The sequence below is a fragment of the Kockovaella imperatae genome (genome assembly GCF_002102565.1).
Source record: "Kockovaella imperatae strain NRRL Y-17943 chromosome Unknown BD324scaffold_10, whole genome shotgun sequence".
Classification (NCBI taxonomy): Eukaryota; Fungi; Basidiomycota; class Tremellomycetes; order Tremellales; family Cuniculitremaceae; genus Kockovaella; species Kockovaella imperatae.
In genome coordinates this window covers 90,849-114,155 of record NW_019028950.1, presented here as the reverse complement: position 1 = coordinate 114,155, position 23,307 = coordinate 90,849, and the positions used below count along the sequence as shown (strand labels likewise).

Sequence of the window (23,307 nt, the reverse complement as noted above, 5' to 3'; positions counted from 1 at the left end):
ACATCTTCCCTCTTGAACCCCCGCTGGAACCATCCATTTCACCGATCTTCAGTTGAACTTTATATATTATCTATCAGCCATGTTTCCAACCAATTGAAGCACGGTCGGCTAGCTCAGCTGGTTAGAGCATCGTACTAATATGGTGATCACAAACCACATTAGCCATGCGGAGGTCATGAGTTCGATCCTCATGCTGATCAACTTTTTTTCCTTTTTGCGGATTGGTTGGTGGGGAGTCTGAGAGACCTCCAGGATGACCTTCGGGAGTCATTTACAGGAGTTTTTGGGCTTCAGAAAACCTTCAGTATAGAAAACTACGCTCTGAGTCCAGTCCCAAGTCTCCAAAACCCGTCTAGTGTGTCCCGTGAGGGGGTGTACAAGGGGTCTGTTCCACCCTGTCTAGTGTCCCCATGTACCTCAGGCAGCTTTCCAATGCCATACCCATTCAAAAATGCATTGTGTCATGGATACATGGCGAGCACACAGGTCAGTCACCGCGCCTCACACCCAAAGGTCTCTCCATGACATGCATTGGTGGGCTGTTGGTACGCTAGAGCACAAGTGGGCCCTGCCACATATCGCGGATGGAAGAGGGAAGTATCTCCGGATGATCATCGAGACATGATGGTCAGCGTGGCTGAAATGGACGGACCAATGCCGAGGCGTAGTGCGTGGGACAGGATCAGACCCAGGGAAGGGGGAGGTAGATCGAGATTCAGCGAGGAGGAGCAACATCGGAAGTGATCTCGCCATCTTCCATCCCACCCCCCGGCTAATCATGTGCCCCCCTCCCTCTCCCCCGCGGCTCCCGGCGGCAATTCAAAATTCGGACCATCCCCATGGTGTGAATCCCCGGGGGGGGGGGGGGGGGGGGTATTCACCCCTGACTCTTCCATTCTCCGAAACCACCTCATCATGTCACTCACACTGTACGAATTGACGACTCGGCCTGGCGAGACGGTCAGTTTCTCCCCCGCTGTATGGATCACCAAGCTTGATTTAGCGTGAGGGCCCCTCTAGGTCAGAACATCACGCTGAAACCCCCCTTCTCAGTCTCCTTGGGATCGAACACGAACGCAAACCCATCACGTTTAGTCAAATCCGGAGTGAGCTCGTCAAGTCTACTGGGAACGACAAGGTCACTGTCCCTACCATTCATGATGATGGATCGTATGTGACCGATTCGTGGGCGATTGCAGAGCGGATCGACCGGGACCACAAACTGTTTGGCTCACCAGCCGGTAAACGATACGCTAAATTTGTCGATCTATCCAAAGGTGCCATTGCGAGGTCGCTTGTGCCGCTCGTCATGCCAAAGGTGAGCGCGCGATCATGTGGATCTTCAAAGCTCACGAGGGGTGGTGGGGTTTGAAGATCTACGATGCCATCGATAAAGACTCTCAGATCTACTTTCGAGACACCAAGGTTGGACCCGAAACACTCGATGCGTGGAAGGCGACGACAGCGTCGCAACATGCCGACATCTGTGCGTCGATTCGAAAACTCTTGCAACCTTTTGAAAGCGTGTTAGGCACCGGCGATTGGCTCTCGGATCAGGTCAGTCACGCCGACTTTAGCCTCTTTGGCATCTACGCCTGGTCTAGAATGGCCCCGGACGTCGTGCGCGACGTGTGGGAGCATGAATCCCTTCCCAACATTCAGAAATGGATCAAACGGTTGATGGACTCTGGCTTGGTCAGGAAACAAGATCTACCCTAGATACATTCGTATGAATCATAAGTAAGGACTACAAAATACCACTGTCTCGGAGTGCATTTTGCAAAATGGTCTCTTTGACGGCGGCGAAAACGAGGCGGATCTAGGGTGTGTCAGGGACTGTGGTGTTTGACTGGGGACAACTCACGTTTGAAGTGTCGGTCGCTTGGGTGAGGTGAGGGTAAATGCTGAGTCGGGCTCGGTTGGTTTGAGTGAATCGCCAGAGGATGTATTTGGCGGCTTTATTGATGTCTGCACCGCCTGCAAGCGAGCACAAGGGAGTCAGCGGGTGCGACGAGGGCAGTGGTGGATCTCGACGCTAAACCGCGCTGCGTCTGCCGTAACTCACCGGTATACTCTGGAAAGTACTGGACAAGCGGCACTTTTGGCAGTTTTTGCTTGAACACGTCAATCTTGTTCAAGAAAAGGATTACCGAGGTTCTCAAGAACCATCGCGAGTTGATGACGGATTCAAACAGGACGAGAGATTCCTGCATCCGGTTCTGAAACTCTCAGCCATTGATCAAAAGCACACACGGCTCACCTGGCCATTCTCCTCAAGCAGGACCTGATCGTACTCGCTCAAAGCGACGCAAAAGATGATACTGGTGACGGCTTCGAAGCCTTTGAGGGTGGTCAGCTCGTCAAATTTAGGTTTTCGGCTCAGACTCACAATGTATCCACTTTTTCCTCTCACTCCTCTGCCCACCCACATCGAACATGTGAATGCTCAATTGTCCCATGTTGAACCTCGTCTCACTGATACCCGTCGTCTTTGTTCTCGCTCGTAGGACATCCGCCTCGTCAGGGACGTAATCGGGGGATCCAATCTTGCGCAGGTTGGCAAAGAAATACGTCGCAGAGTCCATGAGGTAGAATTCGGAGGACCTGTCCATGACAGAGGGAATGACGGGATCGTGCCATAGTGACTCGATGGCAGTGATAATGTCAGATGACACGGTCGCAAGGGGATCAGCCTCGAGTCGGTACTCGAGGATCCTGTCGGCGAATACCTAGTTATTAGGGGACGATTTGAACGTTGTTACTCACCCTGTTGCTCGGCTCCTCTGGGTCCACACCGAGTTTGCGCATAGCCATGATAAGGGCTTGGGCGCATTCTAGGACGTTCTTGTGGCTATAGAAGGTGTCAGAGGAGTCGCCAGCACGAGAGCGTGGAGGTGGCAGGGGTTCGGGGGAGATCTACGCCTGCCGACGAGGACCCGACTTGCCGAATCCACGCGCAAGCCGACATCCTAAAGTGCGCCCACTCGATCCACTCACATCGTCATCCTATACGTCAACAGCTCATCCTTCGAATACCCATTCTGATGTATAATCTTCATCTGCTTGACGATGGTTGATTTTCCCGATTCTCCAGAGCCTGAAGAGGGTTGTCATGAGCCTTGCTCGTCAGGCTTATCTCGCCCAGACCCACCTAGCAGCAATATCTTGCACTCCTTCTTGAATTTTTTCATGTCATCCTCCAGTTGCCTGTCAATCACATTTGACCTATCCTTCACTGCCGTCGGAGGAGCATCTGCCAAAGCCTGATTCAAGCCCTGAGCAGATGATGGGGAAGTCGGTGATGCGTCTGAAGCGGGAACGATAGAAGTGGATGGAGCAGCGGTGGAAGGTGGGGCATTGGTCGAGGTCGCAGGGTTGGCGTTTGATTTTGGTTCGGACACGGGTCTCGATGTGTTCGGTTTCTCCTCTGATGGAGAAGACATGCACGAACCCATCGCTGCCAGATTTATCGCCTCGGTCTCCAGTGGATGTCGAGCAGGAAGGTGTGTTTCCAAGCTAGAAGCCCCTTTGTGGGGACAGAATCGACGCGTCTAAGGGAGGAGAAAGATGGAGATTGAAGAGACAGAGAGAATCCACGCTCCTTTGAACCCCAGCCGTCGAAGGTGGGGGGGGGGGGGGGATTTCTCCCTCCTGTGTCCCCTTGGGTCCAGTGTCAAGTTTGTGAATTCAAATAGTCAAAGTCATGGCTTCCCCCGTCGGTGGTGGCCGTGTTGGTGATCGCTGCAGGTGTCTTCGTCGTCGTCGTTGTCGTTGCCTTCGTCGTCGGCGTCACAGAGAGAGAGCTAGACGAATGAACGAATGAGCGAATGAACCATGTGAGTCTCTTCCTTTTTTTCAAATCCCCCAGGGCGCCCTCTTTCCAAGCCTCTTTTTTCTCTTTTTTCTGTTTTTTTTTCTTTTCCACTTGACAAGCCAATTCATTTCTGTCTGCTCACTGCTGGCTGCAGTCCTGCTGCTGCTGCTGGCTGCTGCTGCTGCTGCTGCTGCTGCTGCTGCTCATATGCATCATACGCCACATTCTGGACCGCCCTCTCGATCCAGTCATGACCGCAATTAAGCTCTCAGCATCTCTTCCCTCGGTCATGGAATTGGCGGACATTGGCCGAGGGTCGGATGTGCCGCTTAGGCTGAGTCAGACCGGGTTCACAGGCAGCGGTGAGGCGTATGTTGAGTTCAGGCGGGCGGGGGCGGGGACTAGTTGGAATACAAGAGGGGGGAGAGGATAGTGGTGTATGCAAGAGAATACAATTTGCACGAGAATGGTGGTGGTCTATACAGGGCTCAGCCTGATGGCCTGAGGTGGACATTGACGATATCAACTCGTGAAGCCAAGACTGTCCCGTCCCACTCGTCTTGCGCCTGGCGAATGCAGCATGGAGCGTGGGCGGCGTTGGACGGTGACGATCACTCTTCTGCTGCCGCGTGTCCCAGGCACGGCCGCTCACCAGGGTTCCCTCCATAGTCAGAATGCTGGCCTGTAAAAAGACTGATTCCGATTCAGATGTGTATGTATCAATCGAGACAGCTTGATGTCTGATACGTTGATAACCCCCTGCATACTCCCATTCCTAGCTCTTGAACCATGCACTGTGAAGAGAAGTATATTGCCTACTGCTCCACCCGCTCAGTGTGGCGCCACATTCGAGGCGTCCTCGCTCAGACCTATTCGTGCAACTCGAGTCTCCAGTCTCTCTCTCCTCTTCTTCACCTCAACTCATCTTGTACGAGCAACCCGAAACACGTCCCCCGCTCCACAATGATCGACCCTATGGCGATGGACATCGATCTCTCGCTACAAGAGGTCAGTCCATGCCTTCGTGTACCTCTCTACTGAGCCCCTCAGTTGATCGAGAAACAACGTCTGGAAAGGATTTCAAAGCATCCACATCCCACCGTCCTTAGAGGTCACAAACTCCCCTTCTTGCCCTTCACGAGGGACCCAAGACTTTCTCCAAAAATCCTTGAGGATATCGCGAAACCGCTCGATGAAGTATGGTTCGATCCATCTCCGAAAGCGATGACTGACTCTCCAGCTCATCCACCGAGATCAACACCATCCCGGGTCATCCAGACACCAGCGGACAAGGTACACCGGTCGAGCTTCTCATGTACCAAATTCGCAATCTCTTCGGCAACCCGCTTCAGGGCATCCTTACCGTACCTTTCGACGACCACCCACCGCTCCTCGAGCGATGATCCATTCTCCGACCGTATTCTTTCGACCTTTCCCCTCTGACGCATCCTTCAACGAAGCGCGAGAACTTTTCGAATCGACCATCGGACCGATCCAGAGTCTCGTGAGGTATGCCGACGGGGTCAGAGTGACGTTCAAAGACGTGCAATCAGCAAGCCGAGCCATCGCGATGTGTGAGTGAGTGTGGAGAGGGGGATCAAGCTCTCATCCCTCCAGTCGACAGGAGATTTTGGAGAGACACGGGTGAGTGCGGCCGAGGGGTTAGAACTGATATGTCAGATATATGGATCAGGGTAGAGAGGGTGAGTACCGCCGATCGATACGCGGCGCGACTGGCGCGGGCGTAAGACAAGACGGCCTATATCTTCGAGTCGTCGAGATCGGAACTCGAGGGGCAGAGCAGTCCAGCTGGGCGAGGCGATGTGAGAAATCAGTGCGGAGTCGGGCTAACGCTCAGATCCTCTCGGACAACGAGTCAGAGTTCCGAGAAGGCGAGACGTATTGACTGAGAAACGTTCCTGAGATAAACCAAGGCAACTGATCAGCCGTCCATACGATATGTAGAGACATTCCAACGGGCACAGCGTCAGAGACCAAGTTTCATTCACGATACAAACCCAATCATATGTACATCAGACTCCATCACCGCCTGAGTGAATGTCAGCATTTGTTTTCGAACTGGCTTCGCCTCGCACCGCGCCAGCACCTCGCTGGCTTCGCCTCACGCTTCACACCTCGCTGGCGCTCGGTGCTCGGTGCTTCCACAACTCACCCGACTCATTCGTAAATGCCACATGTTTCTGTATATCCGCCTGCGACACTGTCGGCCTATTAACCTGTATACTCCTCTCGAAATCCTTGACCGAAAGCAATGGCTCCAGGAGCTCTTCGGAATTGACATCTGTCCAAGTCTTTTCAACCGCTCCAGCAGCTCCCGGCGAACAAGGCGTGAGCTTTTTCACAGGTCCCTCGGGCCCGTCCACCGTCACCTGCAGAGGTCAGCAGGGTAGTTAGTCAGACCCGTTGTTAAACTTGCCTCTTTGAAGTGTGTCGCCGATAGGACCTTTCTGACGGGTTGCATGAGCGCATCTCGGACGATGACGGCGATATCACTTCCAGAGTACCTGAAGAAATGGTCAGCGGAGGCGGCCACTGTGAACCCTCTCACCCATCGGTGTCCTCGGCAAGCGTCATAAAGTCTTTCGGTGACAATCCGTGAGGCGTGGTGCCGACGTTGAGCTCAAACATTCGCCGACGAGCTTGGGCATCGGGCAGGGGGATATAGATACGTTTTTCGAATCTGTCATGAGTGTCGTTCCATACGTGTGTTCTCCTCACCGTCGTTTGATTGCGGGATCCAGTTGCCATGGGATGTTGGTGGCGCCGAGAACGAGCACTCCAGTATCGTCATTTCCAACTCCGTTGATCTGAAACGACCTCAGCGGATGATTGAGGTTCGTCAACCCACCTGGACCAAGAACTCCGTCTTGATACGCCTGGACGCCTCGGACTCTCCTTCGCCTCGGGTACCGGTCAACGAGTCTATCTCATCGATGAAAATGATGGCGGGTTTTTGCTCCCGTGCCATGGTGAAGAGCTGCTTGACGAGTCTAGGGGGAAAAGTCAGTGAGTGTCTTGCCTCGAGCTTGGTGGAGGGGTGAAGAGAGTCGGGTAGACAGGGCAACAAGCTCAGACACTTGGACAACCAGAGACCGTCGATGTGCCCGCCATGCCTCGCCCCGATGCCTCGCCAGTTGCGTTGGCCTAAGCACCCTCGCCCTTCGCTCGCTCGCTCGCTCGCTCGCTCGTGACTCTCACTCACCTCTCCGATTCTCCCATCCACTTTGAAACCAGATCCGAACTCGAGACCGAAAAGAAAGTACTCTTGGCCTCCGTAGCCACAGCCTTGGCCAGGAAACTCTTTCCCGTCCCTGGTGGTCCATAGAGAAGAATTCCACGCCAAGGCGTCCGTTTCCCAGTGAACAGTTGAGGAAACTTGATAGGAAGAATGACGGCTTCTTTCAACGCTTCTTTCGCTTGGGCTAAACCGGCGACATCGTCCCATGCGACGTTCGGAGATTCAGATAGGATGGCACCTGGGGCGAGCGTGAGCATGACCGATCGAGCGAGCGAACGCGAGCGAGCGAGAGTGACCGCGGAAGCATAGGGGATTGATGGATTCGATCGGACGGGAAGAGGCGTCGTGAGAAATGGGTGGTGGACGGACACGGCGGATGGGTCCCATCTCATGACCTCACGAGTCTGACGCTCGTGACGCTCGTGACGCTCGACTCACCCTGCAGACCCTGTCTTAACTTTTTGATCTCCGGATCATCATCATCTCCCTTGACACTTGGTCCACCCGATTCGGCCCCTGCACCTGTACCACCAGCTCCCACCTTCGCTCTCGTCCTCTTTTCCTCTGACTTTGCAATGTGTTCCTTGAGCTTCTCCGCTCGATCAAGGTACTCTGTAAACTTTTTCCTGATCAACTCTTTGAGCTTGTCGTTCTTCTCATCTTAGTCGACCGTGTCAGTGGATATAGTGGTGTCACAAGGACATCGCAACAACGCACATTTCATCGCCTGAAACGGTCAGCACACGGCTCACTGGGCCTGAGCGACACTCACCATCATGAAATAGTCCAGAGCATCTTGATATTGCTTGTATGCCTCCTGTAAGAATATCAACAAACACTCGATGCGTCATCGTGTCGAAGTTCGAGACTGACCGTGTAATTCTGCTTGACATCCTCGTCGATCGCCTTTTGCACCAGCGCAATGGCTTTCTGAACAGATGAATGAGCTCTGACTTGTACTCTCATTCCCCCAACTCACGTCCAAAAAGTTCGAGTTGCTCATCGTGGTCGGTTGGTTGAAGAGGAATCAACAGTGCAAGCATGCAGCGACGGACGATTATGGGTGTTTTGGAATTGCCGGTCGGGATTCATTTCTCTCGCCTCTTTCTGTCTCTCTCTACACGCATCCTATCGTATCTTGATCACACGGGCACCAAGAGCTCTGCTTCACCACCCCCCAGCCTCCCTCTTATCGGTGGGACCATGGCGAGTGCATCAGGCTATAATCATCACCGATTCGCGAGGGCGGTGCTTAAAAAGTCGAGAAAATGGGAACCATCCCTCGTCGTTCAGCTCTATCCTCAGCATTGGAGGTTTGAAAACTCGGTGAGTGAGGGATGAGGGGGAGGGTTTGAGAGTCTTGGGCACTGGCTGATCAGAGGCGCTATCATTCGTGTGATCTCTTGCTTGCCGTGTGGATCTATCACCTTTTAATGATATGTTCGATGTACTCGGTTCTGGACCTGCCGCGCTTACTCGCTCCCTCGCTCCCTCGCTCGCTCTGCGGTCTGAACTCGTTCAGCCCATGACATTCCAATATTCTGGCCCCATGTCCCCATTCCTCCTCGCACTCCGAGCTCAAGTCATTCCTGCCGCTCTCATCCCCTTCTTATACGATATCCGACCCCCTGTATCCTTTGTCGACGGTTGCTTAGTGGTCGAAATCCAAGATTCTAGGAAAGCCCCGGAAGTCAGGAGCAGAGTCGTCATGCGACCTGCACCGGAAGCTCTGGCTCAGACTATCGACGTCATGTTGGAGAGAAAGGGGGAAGATTGGGACGAACATATGGCTCTAGAGTTGGAGTCAAGAATCATGGTGAGTCAAGCGAGCGGGCGAGCGAGCGATGCGTCTTTCCCGATTGCCCGAGGTGGGCAAGGACCTCAGGTCATCGCGGGTCAGTTTGGCCGTATGAAACATTGATTTGACCCATCCGCGTCGCTTGTCGTGACCTACGAGCGACACGGACCCGCTCGCTCACTCGCCTGAAGGCCGCCACTTCCCCACCCCTCTACCTCGGCACCTCCATCCTCTCCTCCCGCAACGCCGCGCTCGCCATGTCCCTTACCATGCCCGCCGGACCCAATCTCGCCGCCGACGGTACCTATCGCGATCCCACATTGTCCGCCTCAGGCGACGATAAATCCGAAGTCGAACGCATGCGTAAACTACTACGTGCAGGCGAACGAACTGGACCTTTTCAACCGAATTGGAACATTCTTCGCGTCAAGGAGACGCTAGAGAATCAAGAACGACAAAAAGTTCAAGCTCAGCAGGTCGCGCCGCAGCATCCTCAGACCGCTCCGACAGCACCCGCCGTCATGGCTGCTGGTGGGAGCGGGGAGGAGAAACCCAAAAAGCCAAAGAAGAAACGACCCGACGAGCTTGTCGCACCGGACGACAAGAAACCCAGCAAGAAGAAAAAAGTCGATGGCGAGGTGAAGAAGAAGGAGATACCATCGGACAAGCCAAAGCCAAAGAAGAAGACGGTCAAGAAGAAGCCCGAGGAGCAAGTGTAGCATTATCTGTAGCATTATGTGTATCATTATATGTATCATTCACGTCGTCGTTTCATCTCGAGACTGTTGTCAGCACGAGTCCAGACGCTTAGCACACCCACGTCAACAGGACCACATCGACGATCTTATCACAGGCCACGGCGTCGCTCTCGTCAGGCTCGGTACCGGAGAATCTCGCCTTGTTGATGAGATTGGCGTAAGAATTGACAAAGAGTCGGATCGCCCCACTGTCTTTGATCTCGTCTGCGGCGACGAACAGGGGATCAAGGGACAGCGGTGGGCCAGGGGTACATCGTAGGGCGTGCACTGGGATCAGCATCGTCTTGGGGACCGACTCACTCATCGTGGGCAAAGTGCCCAGTATGTAGGTACGAAAGTGTTGATTTTCCCATTTGGAGCCTTAAAAAAGTCAGCAAAGGCCCACTTACGCTTTAACTCACCTGGCCGTCCCCATCCCTCTTGTTCCCCCTTGGTCGCCTGAGAGATGTGTGCTATCACAGCGGTGCGCGAATACTGCGTCATGATGTGATCGGCCACGCGCTGAAGGGGGATTTCATCAGTAGAGAGCCCTTAATGATTGGACCCCGCACCTTTGGCACATCAATCTGCTTTGTCGGCATGTACGGTTTGGGCATGGTCCGTATGATCCTTTTGATTGATATCAGACGACTCCAGAGGTGGATGATCGCGGAGATGCCCTGGGGGGGCGGATTTGAGCAATGAAGGGCCAAGTTTTTGCCCAAACTCACCAGGGCGACATATGCCGCTACCAATATGGCGATATTCCACCGTCTCGCATCCCCCGTCTTCCATGCCTGTTCACCCAGCCCCCAAGCTGATCCCACAAGGAGTGCAGCAATGACAAGAATGAAAAAGTAAAAGGACGATTGGTACAAGATCGACTGGAGCAGTCTCACATTCGTACGCTGACGTTTCTTACGCACTGGTCGACGGGGGATCGTCGTCAGCGTACGGTTGAGTAGAATCGGATCATGTTGGGGAAACCCGCCGATATAGCCCGGATACGGCTCGCTCAGCTGGCTGGTCGTTGGCCGTAGAGGTAATGGATGGCGAGGGGGTCGTGTAACCATTGAGTGGTCAAACAGACAAACAATGTGCATTTTTACAATGTGGCACACACAACCGTCTTTAGAGGAATGATGGGCTCGACAGTCGGTCGGGTCGGCGAGGAAACGGGTGATCAGCGACGCTCAATTGCTCGTTCAGTGTGCCGGACCTGGCGTCAGCCGTGAGACCAAATACAGATGCATCATGCGTCCAATGGTATGGATCTACGTTATATGATACAACAACAACAAAGCCTCTTGCTTTTGTCATAGAATCTCGGAACTCAGACGGTGTCTTCGAGCACCAATTTCGGCATAATGTTCATCCCCATGAGCTAGTCGTCAGCGACGTCACTTTCGCAGCTCACCTCTTGGATCAATAGCTTGGCGGCGTACGGGATGGTGATATTAGCAATGGCATTCCCAGATCCACACGACTTGCACCATCCCTTGTACGCCAGCATACCGCATTTTTCACACACTTGGGTGTCAAATGCGTCAGAGGAGACCATGAGTCGTTCGAGGAGCAATTGGGTGGCCCCGTAGCCGATGAGACTGGCATCAGCAACTGGCATCTCGCCCCAGTGCTCACCAGTCCCGCTCCATTTCTCCTAGACGCAACCCTCCATCCTTTGATCGACCTTCCGTTGGCTGTCGCGTCAGACTCGCCCTTGGACCGGTGGGTCGGGCGTGCATCTTGTCTTGCACCATGTGCTTGAAAGGTCAGCAGAGTTCACGTCAAGGACCCCACCTTGAGCTTTTGGTAGTAGATCGGACCAAAGTACACGTACGCCTCCAAGGGCTGTCCGGTTATACCACTGGTGAGCATGTCCTTTCCAGCGTACGAAAAGCCGTGATCGATGAGGATCTTTGACATGTCCACGACTTTCGATCCACCAAAGGCGGTTCCGTATTGCAGCTGACCTGCAAGCACACCAGCCTTGCCCGATAACAGCTCAATCATCTTGCCGACCGTCCTTGGACTCGTCAACCCAAGCTCCAGTTTCACTTACTCACATTCGAGATGGGAAACCATGCGGGTTCATGATGATATCCGGGACAATCCCCTGATCATTGAATGGCATGTCCTGTTGTGGCACGATGAGACCGCAGACACCCTTTTGCCCATGTCGAGAGGAAAACTTGTCGCCGAGCTCGGGTCGTCGCGTCTGACGGGTGAGGATCTTGATCAACGGACCGTCTTCGCCGTCCGTCAACATGACCTTGTCGATCGCAGCGGTCTCAGGCAGCTTGTGTGAGATTGGTGTGGGCTTGTACATGCCCGATGGGTTGCCCCGAGTCTCAGTGGGCGTCTCACGGTGGACCAAGACGTGAGCTTGCTCCACGATGGCACCCGGGGCGATGATACCGTCCGCTTCGTCCACGTATTTGTACATTTCTGGGCGGGGCGGCGGCTTTGGATACGCCGTCCGCTCCGCCGTGTTGTTCGTAAAGGTCCTCAATGGAATCGTCTGCTTCTTCAACACGTGACATCGACCGAAACCACGGTCCACCGACGCCTGATTGAGAATGAGGGCGTCTTCAATGTCATAACCAGAAAACGACATGACGGCGACGGTGGCGTTTTGACCCGCCGGCAATTTGTCATAGCCCACGAGCTCGATCGTCTTGGTCTTGACCATGGGCTGTTGAGGATACGTCATGAGGTAGAGCAGCGTGTCGATACGATTGAGTTGATTATAGGCGATCGCACCGATGGCTTGTTTGCCCATGGCGCATTGATACGTGTTTCGAGGGGATTGATTGTGGTGAGGATAAGGGATGAGACCGGCGACGGCGCCAAGGATGGTGAAGGGTTCTATTTCGAGGTGGGTCGTGCCGTCCGTGATTTCCGACTCGTAACAGGCAATGTACGAGTCGTTTTCCTCATTGACGTCGAGGTATTCGACCAGGCCAGAGCGTAAAAAGTGGTCAAACGTGACTTTGCCGGCACGCAAGAGGGCCATGTGCTCGGGCGTGACGCGAGATCGGCCCTTCTCGACAATGATCATTGGTCGGCAGATCCGACCGCCATCAGAGGCCACGTAGATGACCCGCTGATGGTGGTTGATGTAGATGGAAACGAATTCCGATGTCCTTGACGCTCTACGGAGCTTACGAAAGGCCCTCACAAAGTGTCTAGACCTCCGCGTGACACCGATGAGGGTTCCGTTGACTTGGACGAGGTGGACGCCGGGTCGATACAGCTCGTCTCCCGTCACGAGGGAGATATCTTGAACACCAAGCATGAAGGCAATCTTGATGATCGGATCCTCTGGCACATCCGTCGTGATGTGTGTCATCAACGCGAGATTCTTGACCAAGCCACAAGCCTCGCCTTCCGGCGTATCCGAAGGACATAGCATTCCCCATTGACTCGGTTGCAGCGCTCGCGGTCCAGACACCTTTCGAGTCTTCTCAAATTGCGACGATATCCGCGTCATCATTCCCAGTGCGGCGATAAAGCTGAGTCGGGAGAGGACATGGGTGACTCCAGCCCGTTCGACGTGGAATCGTTTGAGCGACCAGTTACCCGTCGAGATGGATCTGACAAACGCCGCGGTGATGGGATCTCCACCTTGCCGGATCAAGCTACTGGCGTCGAACGGTCCGGCGCGAGACTTTTTCTCCAAGATCTTGTCCATCCGCTTCTTGAGCTCACTGTTGAATGTTTTGAACGAGTCTTCGAAGAGGAGCGAGAGGAGCTGGCCGGCAAGTTCGAGTCGTTTGTTTCCGACATAATCCCTGTCGTCCACCATGCTCTCATCGATCATGGCTGACAACACTCGTCTCGCCATGGTCGCAAGGTATATGCTTTTTGGTCGAAAGTTGAGGTCTCGCACGGGGACATGACCGAGGACCATGGTCGCCAATGCCTGCATGGCAACGTTCATCGGAGTCAACTTGTGATACTTGTCTTCCTTTTCCTGTGTCGGTGAGACCCTCGCAGCGATCCATTCGAGTGCCTGCCGCCGTGTAAACACCTGCAGCTTGGCTGCCTCTTCCAGACTCGTGCCAAAAGCTTCTTGAAACTTTTCATTCGACCCACAGGTGAGCTGTATAATCTCCTTATCCGAGGATATGCCCATGGCCTTGAGAGCAATGACGATGGGGATGATTTCCTTGAACGAGTTGTGGCGGAGATAAAGTCGTCTCGCCTTAGTAGTGACGTACGTCTTGACGACTCGATCGTGCGTCGATGAGGTGACCTCTGCAGTGACAGTGTCCTTTCTCGGATCCGTCATGACAATAATTCGATTCTTGCTCAACTGTTCCTGCACCAAGATGACCTTTTCCGTGCCTTTGACCACAAAGTATCCGCCTGGGTCCATCGGACATTCTCCCATCCTCGCAAGCTCCTTTTGATTCTTCCCTTTAAGATGGCACAGATCGCTTCTCAGCATGACGGGGAGGGAGCCAATGGGGACGCCGCGTTGTCGTTTGACACTGTTTTCTTGGGTATATTCGATATCCACGTAAATACGACCCGAGTACGTCGTATCGGTCAAACGGCACTCCATCGGTGTCAATCGCGAAAGCCCGGCTGGCCCGTCAGGACGTTCAGGTCGACCCACGCGAATGTCGGTGTATTTGATAAACGTCGTGTGGTCCACTTCCGACATGACTAAATTGTTCGCCGCGAGGATCGCCTTGATGTCAACGTTTACAAAATAATTGAACGAGTCGAGATGTTGTTTGACGAGCCCTTTGACCTGGAGAAAGGCAGGAAGCAGCTCCCATTTGTCCTGGGAAAATTAGCAAGAGAGGCAGAGGTCGACTCACTTGAACCGTCTTGACGCCCTTCACCAGGTCTTTGGAGGTGTAGGATGATTTCATGAGTTCAGCCCATTCCGCGCCGTAATCCACTGGGACATCCTCGATCACGGGTTTGATGTCGGCGAGAGGGTGCTTAGCGGGAGGGGGCTTGGTGCGGGACGGTCCAGCACGGGGTGGTGCGCTGCTCATGGGTTTGCGAGGTCTGGACATGGTGAGGTGAAGAGTTGAATGGTGAAATTTCTGGGAAATTTAGGAAAGTGGAGGTGGCAACCCCGTCTTTGATCCCTGGGCTGTTGTCTCTGGTCAACGTGCTTATCTGATGCATAGGAGAGCAGAGGCCTCTACGTCACGATCAATGCTACCGAGCTGCTCCTACAGCCATTCTGATGCGGACCAAACATCCCCTTCAGAGTGCGCAGCGACGTACGGAGCGAACTCCTTACGCTACCCAGTCTACTCCAAACCCCCATCAGGACGAGCCTACGCCCCCTCGATCCACTCGTTCAACAACGCCAATGCGTTCTATCATAAGCCTCGTCAACATCATATACTCACCTCTGGCTGGTCCGTGGGTACAAGATGGCCCGCGCCAAACACCTTGAGCAGCTAGATCTCAGCCAATGCCCGAAGAACACCCCTCTCACCGTCAAGTTCTCATACGTCTTGAAGATACCCGCTTCTTTCCCGTTCACTTGCCAAGACTCCCATTCAGCATCAAGGTATCCCGCCTGTCCAGTCCATGGCATTTGAGCCATCCACTTTTCCTGTGAAAGATGCGGGCATGCAGCATCCAGCGTGCCGACATACTTGTCATCATCAGGGAGAGCCCAGAACCCTCGACTCACGTTCAAAACCCTGATGCCCCGCTCAAGCAGTCCCGCCACGTACCAGTATGTCTGATGGACCTCGTCGAGAGCCCTGTAAAAGTCTTGGTTGACCAAATGACTGTTCAGTCCAAAGTGTCCCGTGGCACCGAGGAAAGCCTGGACGTCGGGAAGATTGAGGTACTTTTCCAGATCGAGCCTGGCGCGTCAAGGGTGCGTCCCACACATTGACTCACTGTCCGTCGATGCACCTATCAGCCTCCAGCTGCTCCAGAGTGCAGGTCTGGTTCAGATTGTATCTGACGTTAGTGTGACCCCTTGCCTCATTCACCTGTTCCTCTCGACAGACAGTGGCGTGAGATTCCATAGATCTCCACAATGCGCCTCCCAGAGGGTGCAAATCGCGTGGTCGACCGTTTCGAGACAGTGCTTTTTGAGCATTTGGTGGCATTTGGGAAGCTGGGATCAGGGACTGTGTACAGAACAGTCGCTCACCTGTTCGACCAGCTCAACGCAGGCTTTGATAGGCATGACAGCGTAGCCGAGGTCAATGTGCTTTGTACACATGAGCTCGTATTGTGTGTCGATGGTGGTGAAGATTGAAGTCAGGCCATTGCCAATGAGCACGCTCTGAAGATTGATCGGCTCAATGCCGTCCTTCTTGAGCTTGGCATTATTGTCAAACACCGCACTGGCAAAGAGGGGTAGGTAACGTCCCTGCTATCAGCTACATCACTCATTCCACTCACCCCATACGACTCGCCCGACATGTGAAAGGGTCGACCGTGGAGATCGAAGTATTCAAAGAACTGCCATCAGCGGGACCACGATCCCACTCACAATCTCGACAAATGCAGCCACATCAATCGCCGCCTGCTCGGTCGTGGCGACGGTCTAACATCAGCACGGCTCTACACGCGACTCACCTGTCCATAGTCCCCGTGACTGAAACCGACGCCGATCGGCTGATCGAGGAAGAAGACGTTCGCCTTCTCGTTCCAGGCGTAAGGGTTCACCACGGTGTCGTTCAATCCCGAAGGGTCCTTGTTGATACGGCAGGGCCCTATCTCATCAGCCACCTCGCGCTCTCTGACTCACCCTGCTCAAGGAACAAGCCCATGGCCGAACTCCCTCCAGGCCCGCCATTGATCCACATCACCACTGGATCGTCCTTTGGCGAGGACCTCGATTCAAAGTAATAGAAGAACAGCTCTTTACCATATCCAGAGTCAATGTATCCCGTCCACGATCTGACCTCGGGGTCACACCATGAGCCAGCAGAGTGAGCCTTGATGTGGACATTGTGCTTTGGGTGACGGGACGAGGTGAGGAGGGCGTGCCCTGTGGATGAAATCGGAGGGTCGAAAGGGTTCTGGGGGGAGGCGACAGCGGCGGCGACAAGGCCAGTGTATAGGCCAAAGAGAGCCGTGAGAGAGAGTTTCATTGTTGTTCGAGTATGGGAGAGCAACGTTGAAGGAGATCCCCGATGTCAGGCGGCTCGGACGCTTGCGATATCCCGTCGGAGATTGCCGATTTACGAGGCACATGCTCTACATATGGTTATTAGCCATGGCTCTCGGGTCGCTGGCGTCAAGTTCAGATCTAATTCAAGCCCTTTCAGCAATGGTGCCTGAAGTCACTGGTGTATTTCATTCGCCCAATGCTTCGGGCGTCTCTCAGCTGTACGACTAGATGGATCCCATGACAGCACAATCAAAGTCAATGTTCTCGACCAATTCGGCATTCATTGGCTGTTGGACAACCGCCTCGGTTGTCATATCCCATCCGCCCATCCCTGTCTGGCGGTCAATCCATCCATTGTCCGGTTGATGACCGGCCATGCAACGGTCTTGCGTGTTAGGACTGGAGGGGATGCCCTTCTGTCGGATACTTATGTGCGGGTGGCGACAAAGCCGGAGATACATAGGTAGACACATGCGAGGGCGCGAGGCACAGATTGCTGCCTGTCGGGGGATTGGATGTTCTCGTTGTCTCATTCATCGATCTGATGACGTTTTCTTGCGTCTGGCTCTCCATTCATCCGTGCCGCTGTCCCATAGCTGTCGCATCGTCGACTCTGGACAATGTATCCTCCGGGAAGTACAGATCAGAATGGAGGCACGCAAGGCACCTGGTGTTCTTACGAATAGGTGCTTCCGATTGCTGTTTCAACAACTGCCTCGAATCACGGCCCTAGCAAGTTGTGCGGGCCTTGCTCTAGTGACAGTTAAAGCTCGAGATGCGTTGGGTCACGTTTATCAAAGGCTCACCTTGTGCTTACCTGTATCCTGCCGTTGATTGTCACTGTTTCCAATGGCGTACTGGGAATGACCAACACATTGCTATCCTCTGTGATGCCTGAAACAGCATAGACCTAGTCTGTGGTCGCACTCCCTTTAGCCACATCGGTTCCATTGACTTCATCGAGCCTCGAATCGAGAGATAACTGAAGTCAGACTCTTCAACTTATATATCATGTTTCTTTCAGGGATACATCAAAGAAAAGACGGGGAAATGGTTTAGGGGTATAACGTGTCATTAGCATCTAATGCGCTCAACTCCGAGTTGACAAGGTCCGGGGTTCGATTCCCCGTTTCTCCAAGTTTTTTTGTTGCCGGTTCAAAGCTTTCCGGACCCCGATTTTTGTTGCTTTCCAGCGATAAAAATGGAGACTCATTTTTCTTTTTGGTGTCAGTATCAGATCTTGCCTCTTCGCCCGTCGTCTCGCAGCAACCACAGCTCCCCCTCCAGAGGTGGCACGGAGAGTGTTCTGGAACGTAACCATGCATTTCACTTGATACCCAGGTATCCCCGCTCTCCTCTTACGCCTTGATGTCAAACCTATCCGCATCCATGACCTTGACCCAGGCCTTGACAAAGTCCTTGATGAGCTTCTCCTGACCATCGGCACTGCCGTACACCTCCGCGATGGCTCGGAGCTCGGAGTGAGATCCAAAGATGAGGTCAACTCGGGTGGCGGTCCACTTCTTGTGTCCAGTCTTCCTGTCGACACCCTCGAATGTTTCGTGGTGCTGGTCAGTGGCCTTCCAGGCGGTGCTCATGTCGAGGAGATTGACGAAGAAGTCGTTGGTGAGCTGGCCGGGACGCTTGGTGAAGACACCGTGATGTGCGTGGGAGATACCGAGGGCTCGGAGACCGCCAACGAGAGCGGTGAGTTCAACGGGGGAGAGGTTGAGGAGGTTGGCTCGGTCGACGAGGTATTGCTCGGTCCTGACTCGGTCAGTACCGTGTCCAAAGTTTCGGAAACCGTCGGCGTGAGGTTCAAGGTAGCGGAAGGAGTGGACGTCGGTTTGTTCTTGGGTGGAGTCACCTCGTCCAGACGTGAAGGGCACGGGTACGCCGGCGGCCTTTTCGAGAGCGGCGGTACCTCCGAGGACGATGAGGTCGGCCATGGAGGCTTTGCTGCTGAGTTTTTCGTAGGCTTGGAGAACCTTGTGGAGGACATGAGGGTTGTTGGCCTTCCAGTCCTTTTGGGGGGAGAGGCGGATGCGAGCACCGTTGGCACCGCCTCGCTTGTCGCTGCCTCGGAAGGTGGAGGCAGAGGCCCAAGCGACGGAGATGAGGTCAGTGTGATCGATGCCGAGATCGAGAATCTCCTTCTTGAGCGAATCGACCTCGCTGTCGGAGAGCTTCTTGCCCTCAGGGACGGGGTCTTCCCAGATGAGCTCTTCCTTGGGGATCTCTGGGCCTAGCCATCGGGATCGCGGTCCCATGTCTCGGTGGAGAAGCTTGAACCAGGCGCGAGTGAACGCGTCAGCGAGCTGGTCGGGGTTTTCAAGGAATCGCTTGGCAATCTTTCCGTATTCGGGGTCGAAGCGGAGAGCCAAATCGGTGGTCAACATGGTCGGCTTGTGCTTCTTGTTGGAGTCGAACGCGTCTGGGATGATCTCCTCGGCGTCTTTGGCGACCCACTGATGGGCACCGGCCGGGGAAGTAGTCTTCTCCCACTCGTATTTGAACAAGTACTCGAGGTACTTGTTGCTCCATTTGGTCGGGGTGGAAGTCCAGATGACCTCGAGACCCGAGGTGATCGCGTCAGGTCCTTTTCCACTGCCGTGCTTGTTGGCCCATCCGAAGCCTTGTTGGGCGATATCGGCGCCCTCGGGTTCGGGACCCACGTTGTCGGTCGACGCGGCACCGTGAGTCTTTCCAAACGAATGACCTCCGACGATCAGCGCGAGAGTCTCCTCATCGTTCATGGCCATACGGCCGAAAGTCGTTCGAATATCTCGAGCCGAGGCAACAGGGTCGGGAACACCGTCGGGACCTTCAGGGTTGACGTAAATGAGACCCATATGTGAGGCAGCGAGGGGGTTCTCGAGATCCCTTGTGTGGATATTCTTGTGTTGCCTGGAGGGTCTCAGCGCGGAGCGACGCGCGTTAGCTCACAATTTGCTTTGATCCCCGTCCACAGTGCCTGATCCTGCAGCTCCAGGTCCGTGGTTTCCGCCCGAGTATCGAACATCGTTGCCGAGCCAGGTGTCCTCACCTCCATAGTAGGTCGAGGAGTCGGCCTCGAACACATCCTCTCGTCCTCCGGCGAATCCGAATGTGGGGAGGCCCATGGACTCTATGGCGACGTTACCTGTGAGAAGGAATAGATCCGCCCAGGAGATCTTGTCACCATACTTTTGCTTGATCGGCCAGAGCAATCGCCTGGCCTTATCCAAACTCGTGTTATCAGGCCACGAGTTGAGTGGAGCGAATCGCTGTTGACCGCTGCCTCCACCGCCTCGTCCATCCGTGACACGGTAAGTTCCGGCACTGTGCCACGCCATTCGAATGAACAATCCACCATAGTGGCCAAAGTCTGCTGGCCACCAGTCTTGAGAATCAGTCATTAACGCGGTGAGATCCTTCTTGAGACCTTGGTAATCGAGCGACTTGAATCGCTCGGCGTAGTTGCCCTCGAGTGGAATGGGGGCATTGTGAGCACGAAGAATGTCGAGCTTGAGGTTGTTGGGCCACCAATCTTTGGCTTGCTGGCCACCTCCTCCGACGTTGGCGTGTTTGATAGGACACTTGGACATGGTGAATGTGTGTGGAGATGTTGGGTAAAGTGGGCGACGATCTGGGTGAGAGAGTGAAGTGGGTGGTTATTTATTTCAAATTGCAACGTTGTTAACCGGTGGGAGTCGTCACGAGGTGGAGTTTGCCAATTATAGGACTGGGTCATTGGGCGGGGAATGTCCGGTTCGGACCCCAGCTGGGTGGGCAGACGCCGAGAGGGGGCGGCGCAAAGAAAGAGAGAGAGGGAGAGAGAGAGAGAGAGAGAGCAGAATGGCATCGAGTAGGCGCGCGGTCACTCGGCCGCAAAAGAACCGAGAGATCGAGAACATTCGAGCGGGGCGGGGCGAGGGAAGGGAGGTGTCGCTCACTTCGTGCCTAGGATCTCGCAATGATCGATCGAGGTGCTGCACGTGTGAGAAGGGGGGGTATCATTGTGGGCTCGATCTGTGAGCTCATGCCATAGTGAACCCTCCCCCTGAGCGCTCTCTGGCGACACGAATGTGGCTGGCATGCATGCATGCATGATATAGCTGAGCCCTCATTGGCCCTGGGTAGTCACCCCCTGTGCAGCTGCCTGGAACAACCACCCGCCACTTTCGGACTTAAGCCGCCACATATCACCACCCGTTATATCCGCTTCGCTAACGCCGACAGCCGCGCAGACTTTATCAGACACGTCGGGCGCTGTCTTGGTTCTCTAGATTATACTCTTGCAGGTGAGTGGACCCCCTACCATTGAAAAGGCAGCGAGAGCTTGTAGGAAGGGCCAGAGGTGCCCTCGAGGGTGTCTGAATACTTTTAGATCTCTCTCGCACCTCGCTCCGCTCGTTGCTCGTCGCTAGTTGCACCGCTGACTCGTCTCTCAGGATTTCTGTATAGTTAGTATTTATCTTTGCTAGTCTACACTAGCCACATTTTCCACATCGAGGGGATGATCCAGTACCCGCTCCGCTCTTCACAGAGACATCTTGACGTGCTCCTCGCCGTCAATCGAAGAAGCTGGCAGGGATCGTCAATCGACTCTTCACGGGTTGAGCGACGGTTTCCTGTGGGCGATGAGCGGGCTTTCTGATCGATGTAGTTTGGACGTATTGGTAGATAGGTGAGCATGCATTTTGATCATCCTCCGACCTCCTCTCTTTTTTTTGTGATGACTTGAGTGCATTTGGCTTGACGATGAGCTTGCTCGTCGCTGTTGAAAAACCCTCGCTACCTTAAACTTTTATCTCTGATCACATCGCCGTCATCCATTCTTCCTCTGGACCTCGCTGACGACAACTAGATGCATCACATTGCCGCGACTATACCAAGAGGTACCCACACGCTCATGATCCCGACCCATGTGAGGTTGCCCAGGGTCTCCCATTCGCGTCGCAAATCTGATCCGAGAAGAGCCGGATTTAAGCCTACCATGATCCATCGGACCCATCGCCACGGTGCAAGGTGTCCCGAGGTGATGAATGCCAGTGCAATGGCTTGAGGAAAGTTGACCATCGCGAGGGTGGGTATGAGTGCCCCAAAGAAGAGGTGACACAGGGAGAGGAAGGATCGTCGCGCGGTGCCTTGAGGCTTGGGCGCGGCGACGGCGAGAAAGGTGACCAGGGGGGATTGCACGACCCATCCTAGTATCGTAATAGCAACCACTGGGGTGGTCCAGATTAAGCCCTGGACTGGGTCCGGACAGTCAAAACCGCCCAGCGTCACACTCGCTCCGAGCAATATCGCGGCCGGGAGGTAGTGGCCAACAGGGATGAATTTGCCAGACCTCGGGATGAGGTAAAAGAAGTAGGATGCGTGAAGGCGCTCGAGGAGGTTGTTGAATGATCGCAGAGTTGATTCGATCGTCTTACCCAGGGTGTAGAACCCGTGTGGGCCTGTTGCGTTGGGACAGTACAGGGTGATGGCGTCGATCCGGTGTCTAGGGTCAGTCAGGCCAATTCCACTGGGCTTACTTGGCAAGGACGCCGTGCGCTCCACTGGCCCGTCCAAAGGCGCTGTATGCCGCGTGATTGAGGAGGTGTCGAGCCGCGCCAATGTACCCTTGCTCTTCAATGTCGTGCATCCTCGTCGTGACGCCGCCAGACCACCGCGCAATCTGAGCGACCGAGTTGATCACATCCTGATTCGGCAACCTCCCATTTAGTCCCTCTACCGATCAGCGAGTCCCGTCGTCATTGCACGCACCGTAGAACAACCCGATGTGCTCGAACGAATGACCTGGGTAGTCGACGTTCAATGCCGTCCAGATGACCCCATTGAATCGATCATAGTATTCCTGCATGAATCCTTCGAGACCGTCGAGGTAGCCCTCGCCAACGACGAGGACGAGGTCGTTTGCCCAGTAGTTTTGGCCTGGTGTGAGCGACGACGTGTTCTCACTCACCCCTGAGAAAGTCTGCCAGAGCCAGCAGTATGGCCACACCCCGGAGATTTGGCTTACTCTCCCGGGACATCCAATTGGCGCTAACCAGGATAACTTCCAAACCGTTTGATCTAGGCGGTTGCACATGGGCATATGTCGAGGTGGACGTGTTCGATGCATCATGTCCGGATGCTGAGAATGCCCGTTGTAGATAGTCGGAGCGTCTTGCGTAAGCGATGACCAGGCGTCGACTCACTCTGCCTGAGTCGAATTGACCATCTGCTCCAGCTCGTCAAGGTAGCGATCTGCCCTGTGCACGTTGGACCAGTCCCAATATGTATTGACCTATATAAGCGAAACTCTACACTGACCCACTTGGTTCGGCTGAAGGGCGTGCTCGTCGACATAGGTGCCCCTCCATAATGCCTCAAGTGGGAGGGCCAGAATCCATACCACCCCGATACCAAAGAGCAGTGCCCTCGGGAGTCAGCCCGGCGACCCTTTTGCTCAGACTCACCTGATCCCACCCAGATGCCTGTTGATCCACCTCACCACTCTACGCCTCCTCCTTATCGTCTTCGCTATCGCCACATGCTCTCTCGTGTAGTTCACCTCTCGACGATCCGGTGATGGTCCTCGCTGTCGAAACATGGTAT

The 23,307-nt window shown here is 54.4% G+C and overlaps 10 protein-coding genes and 2 non-coding genes across 12 annotated transcripts; 5 read left to right on the top strand and 7 right to left on the bottom strand.

Annotated features, from left to right (window-relative positions):
* Positions 1-102: 102 nt before the first annotated feature.
* Positions 103-200, top strand: BD324DRAFT_t22. Its single transcript has one exon. It is a non-coding gene; the product is annotated as a tRNA-Ile (tRNA).
* Positions 201-475: 275 nt separating this feature from the next.
* BD324DRAFT_630719 (hypothetical protein) lies at positions 476-1,709 on the top strand. The gene is made up of 2 exons (XM_022016357.1): positions 476-1,004; positions 1,054-1,709. Exons 1-2 carry the CDS (start codon positions 916-918, stop codon positions 1,370-1,372), a joined length of 408 nt encoding a protein of 135 aa, XP_021869739.1. The 5' UTR covers positions 476-915; the 3' UTR covers positions 1,373-1,709.
* Positions 1,710-3,666, bottom strand: BD324DRAFT_630715 (G-protein alpha subunit). Its single transcript, XM_022016356.1, has 8 exons — positions 3,152-3,666; positions 2,998-3,097; positions 2,767-2,851; positions 2,390-2,729; positions 2,261-2,340; positions 2,066-2,219; positions 1,865-1,977; positions 1,710-1,819 (listed from the first exon to the last, which is right to left on the bottom strand). Exons 1-8 carry the CDS (start codon positions 3,453-3,455, stop codon positions 1,748-1,750), a joined length of 1,248 nt encoding a protein of 415 aa, XP_021869738.1. The 5' UTR covers positions 3,456-3,666; the 3' UTR covers positions 1,710-1,747.
* Positions 3,667-4,777: 1,111 nt separating this feature from the next.
* Positions 4,778-5,724, top strand: BD324DRAFT_609353 (hypothetical protein; the record flags this gene model as incomplete). The annotated part of the gene is made up of 5 exons (XM_022014153.1): positions 4,778-4,822; positions 5,055-5,388; positions 5,432-5,458; positions 5,495-5,517; positions 5,650-5,724. The coding sequence occupies 5 exons, from the start codon at positions 4,778-4,780 to the stop codon at positions 5,722-5,724; spliced, it is 504 nt and encodes a 167-aa protein (XP_021869737.1).
* A 75-nt stretch (positions 5,725-5,799) lies between these two features.
* On the bottom strand, positions 5,800-8,106 carry BD324DRAFT_630708 (putative ATPase). The gene is made up of 12 exons (XM_022016355.1): positions 8,053-8,106; positions 7,947-8,003; positions 7,846-7,890; positions 7,791-7,800; positions 7,512-7,733; positions 7,038-7,311; positions 6,684-6,825; positions 6,554-6,642; positions 6,384-6,515; positions 6,252-6,339; positions 5,988-6,204; positions 5,800-5,864 (listed from the first exon to the last, which is right to left on the bottom strand). The coding sequence occupies exons 1-12, from the start codon at positions 8,074-8,076 to the stop codon at positions 5,848-5,850; spliced, it is 1,317 nt and encodes a 438-aa protein (XP_021869736.1). The 5' UTR covers positions 8,077-8,106; the 3' UTR covers positions 5,800-5,847.
* BD324DRAFT_630702 (Spt20 family-domain-containing protein) lies at positions 8,107-9,604 on the top strand. The gene is made up of 3 exons (XM_022016354.1): positions 8,107-8,399; positions 8,596-8,889; positions 9,063-9,604. The coding sequence occupies exons 1-3, from the start codon at positions 8,115-8,117 to the stop codon at positions 9,588-9,590; spliced, it is 1,107 nt and encodes a 368-aa protein (XP_021869735.1). The 5' UTR covers positions 8,107-8,114; the 3' UTR covers positions 9,591-9,604.
* On the bottom strand, positions 9,605-10,761 carry BD324DRAFT_630699 (hypothetical protein). The gene is made up of 5 exons (XM_022016353.1): positions 10,340-10,761; positions 10,181-10,288; positions 10,031-10,130; positions 9,930-9,989; positions 9,605-9,896 (listed from the first exon to the last, which is right to left on the bottom strand). Exons 1-5 carry the CDS (start codon positions 10,709-10,711, stop codon positions 9,679-9,681), a joined length of 858 nt encoding a protein of 285 aa, XP_021869734.1. The 5' UTR covers positions 10,712-10,761; the 3' UTR covers positions 9,605-9,678.
* A 180-nt stretch (positions 10,762-10,941) lies between these two features.
* BD324DRAFT_652121 (hypothetical protein) lies at positions 10,942-14,644 on the bottom strand (the record flags this gene model as incomplete). The annotated part of the gene is made up of 6 exons (XM_022018443.1): positions 10,942-10,992; positions 11,026-11,212; positions 11,250-11,371; positions 11,409-11,634; positions 11,675-14,403; positions 14,441-14,644. The coding sequence occupies 6 exons, from the start codon at positions 14,642-14,644 to the stop codon at positions 10,942-10,944; spliced, it is 3,519 nt and encodes a 1,172-aa protein (XP_021869733.1).
* Positions 14,645-14,738: 94 nt separating this feature from the next.
* On the bottom strand, positions 14,739-16,721 carry BD324DRAFT_630695 (Alpha/Beta hydrolase protein). Its single transcript, XM_022016352.1, has 11 exons — positions 16,357-16,721; positions 16,185-16,321; positions 16,099-16,152; positions 16,008-16,067; positions 15,754-15,975; positions 15,590-15,717; positions 15,495-15,557; positions 15,280-15,457; positions 15,079-15,240; positions 14,990-15,040; positions 14,739-14,956 (listed from the first exon to the last, which is right to left on the bottom strand). The coding sequence occupies exons 1-11, from the start codon at positions 16,700-16,702 to the stop codon at positions 14,915-14,917; spliced, it is 1,443 nt and encodes a 480-aa protein (XP_021869732.1). The 5' UTR covers positions 16,703-16,721; the 3' UTR covers positions 14,739-14,914.
* A 1,045-nt stretch (positions 16,722-17,766) lies between these two features.
* Positions 17,767-17,859, top strand: BD324DRAFT_t23. The gene has a single exon. It is a non-coding gene; the product is annotated as a tRNA-Ala (tRNA).
* A 167-nt stretch (positions 17,860-18,026) lies between these two features.
* Positions 18,027-20,573, bottom strand: BD324DRAFT_630687 (bifunctional catalase/peroxidase). The gene is made up of 2 exons (XM_022016351.1): positions 19,669-20,573; positions 18,027-19,629 (listed from the first exon to the last, which is right to left on the bottom strand). The coding sequence occupies exons 1-2, from the start codon at positions 20,307-20,309 to the stop codon at positions 18,081-18,083; spliced, it is 2,190 nt and encodes a 729-aa protein (XP_021869731.1). The 5' UTR covers positions 20,310-20,573; the 3' UTR covers positions 18,027-18,080.
* A 1,003-nt stretch (positions 20,574-21,576) lies between these two features.
* On the bottom strand, positions 21,577-23,302 carry BD324DRAFT_581872 (putative GPI-anchor transamidase; the record flags this gene model as incomplete). Its single annotated transcript, XM_022013528.1, has 7 exons — positions 21,577-22,207; positions 22,242-22,437; positions 22,474-22,641; positions 22,673-22,875; positions 22,908-22,996; positions 23,027-23,129; positions 23,169-23,302. 7 exons carry the CDS (start codon positions 23,300-23,302, stop codon positions 21,577-21,579), a joined length of 1,524 nt encoding a protein of 507 aa, XP_021869730.1.
* Between the last annotated feature and the right edge of the window lie 5 nt (positions 23,303-23,307).